General features: G+C 44.4%; 1 protein-coding gene across 1 annotated transcript; it reads right to left on the bottom strand.

Moving 5' to 3' along the window:
* Positions 1-6: 6 nt before the first annotated feature.
* LOC115285014 (RAD51-associated protein 1-like) lies at positions 7-714 on the bottom strand (the record flags this gene model as incomplete). The annotated part of the gene is given in 2 exon segments (XM_029931435.1): positions 7-450; positions 453-714. Coding segments are annotated over 2 exon segments (666 nt in total), but the record flags the coding sequence as incomplete, so codon positions are not given.
* Positions 715-719: the final 5 nt, after the last annotated feature.

Genomic DNA, 719 nt, shown 5'->3' with positions numbered 1-719 from the left:
TGTAAAACTGTGATTCTCTTAATCAAACATGTGTTTATTACCATACTCAGCTACTAGCAGCACTTGGATGCAAAGGTTTAACTCGTGCTAATCGGGACAAACCCAGGCAGAGACTCTGATTTGGAGACTTAACAGACATGCCTGCCAGTGGGCTCTTGCTGCTGCTGCTTCCGGATATCGCTGGAGGGACCCACTTAGGTTTTTTGTTTTCAGCTGAAGGACTGCGTATTTGCAATGGTTTCCTAGTGACCTCCGAAGAAACAGAAACCTTTTTTGGTGAAGGCTGAGGTCCTGATTTCATGGCAGCTGGAGCAGAGTCTCTTGAAGTCACTTCCGTATTACATTTGGATTTAGGTTTCTTCTCCTTCTTTTCAACTGGGGGTTTGACCTTCACTACTTTCTTTTTGATTTCTTTCTCTTTGTTTTTTCTCATGGTGAAGTCTTCGTCATGTCTTCACTCTCACTAAAATCAGAGTCATCCTCGGACTCTTCACCAGTTGCGAAGTCTGGTTCAGAGTGGTTGGCACTATCGCCATCACTGCCGTCCAAAAGAATCTTCCTCTGTTTTACCACAGCCTTTGATGCTGCTTTCCTTTTCCCTTGAACACCAGGAAGATCATCTTCCTCAGTAATCTTACCCAAGTCTAAATAATCGCTGGCTACACTGCAATTGGAGATATGAGGGGCCTTACTCATTGTCTCAGTTTCACGACTGTCAC

This window comes from Suricata suricatta, unplaced genomic scaffold, assembly GCF_006229205.1.
Source record: "Suricata suricatta isolate VVHF042 unplaced genomic scaffold, meerkat_22Aug2017_6uvM2_HiC HiC_scaffold_33573, whole genome shotgun sequence".
Lineage (NCBI taxonomy): Eukaryota > Metazoa > Chordata > Mammalia > Carnivora > Herpestidae > Suricata > Suricata suricatta.
This window is presented reverse-complemented; position numbering and strand designations above follow the sequence as displayed.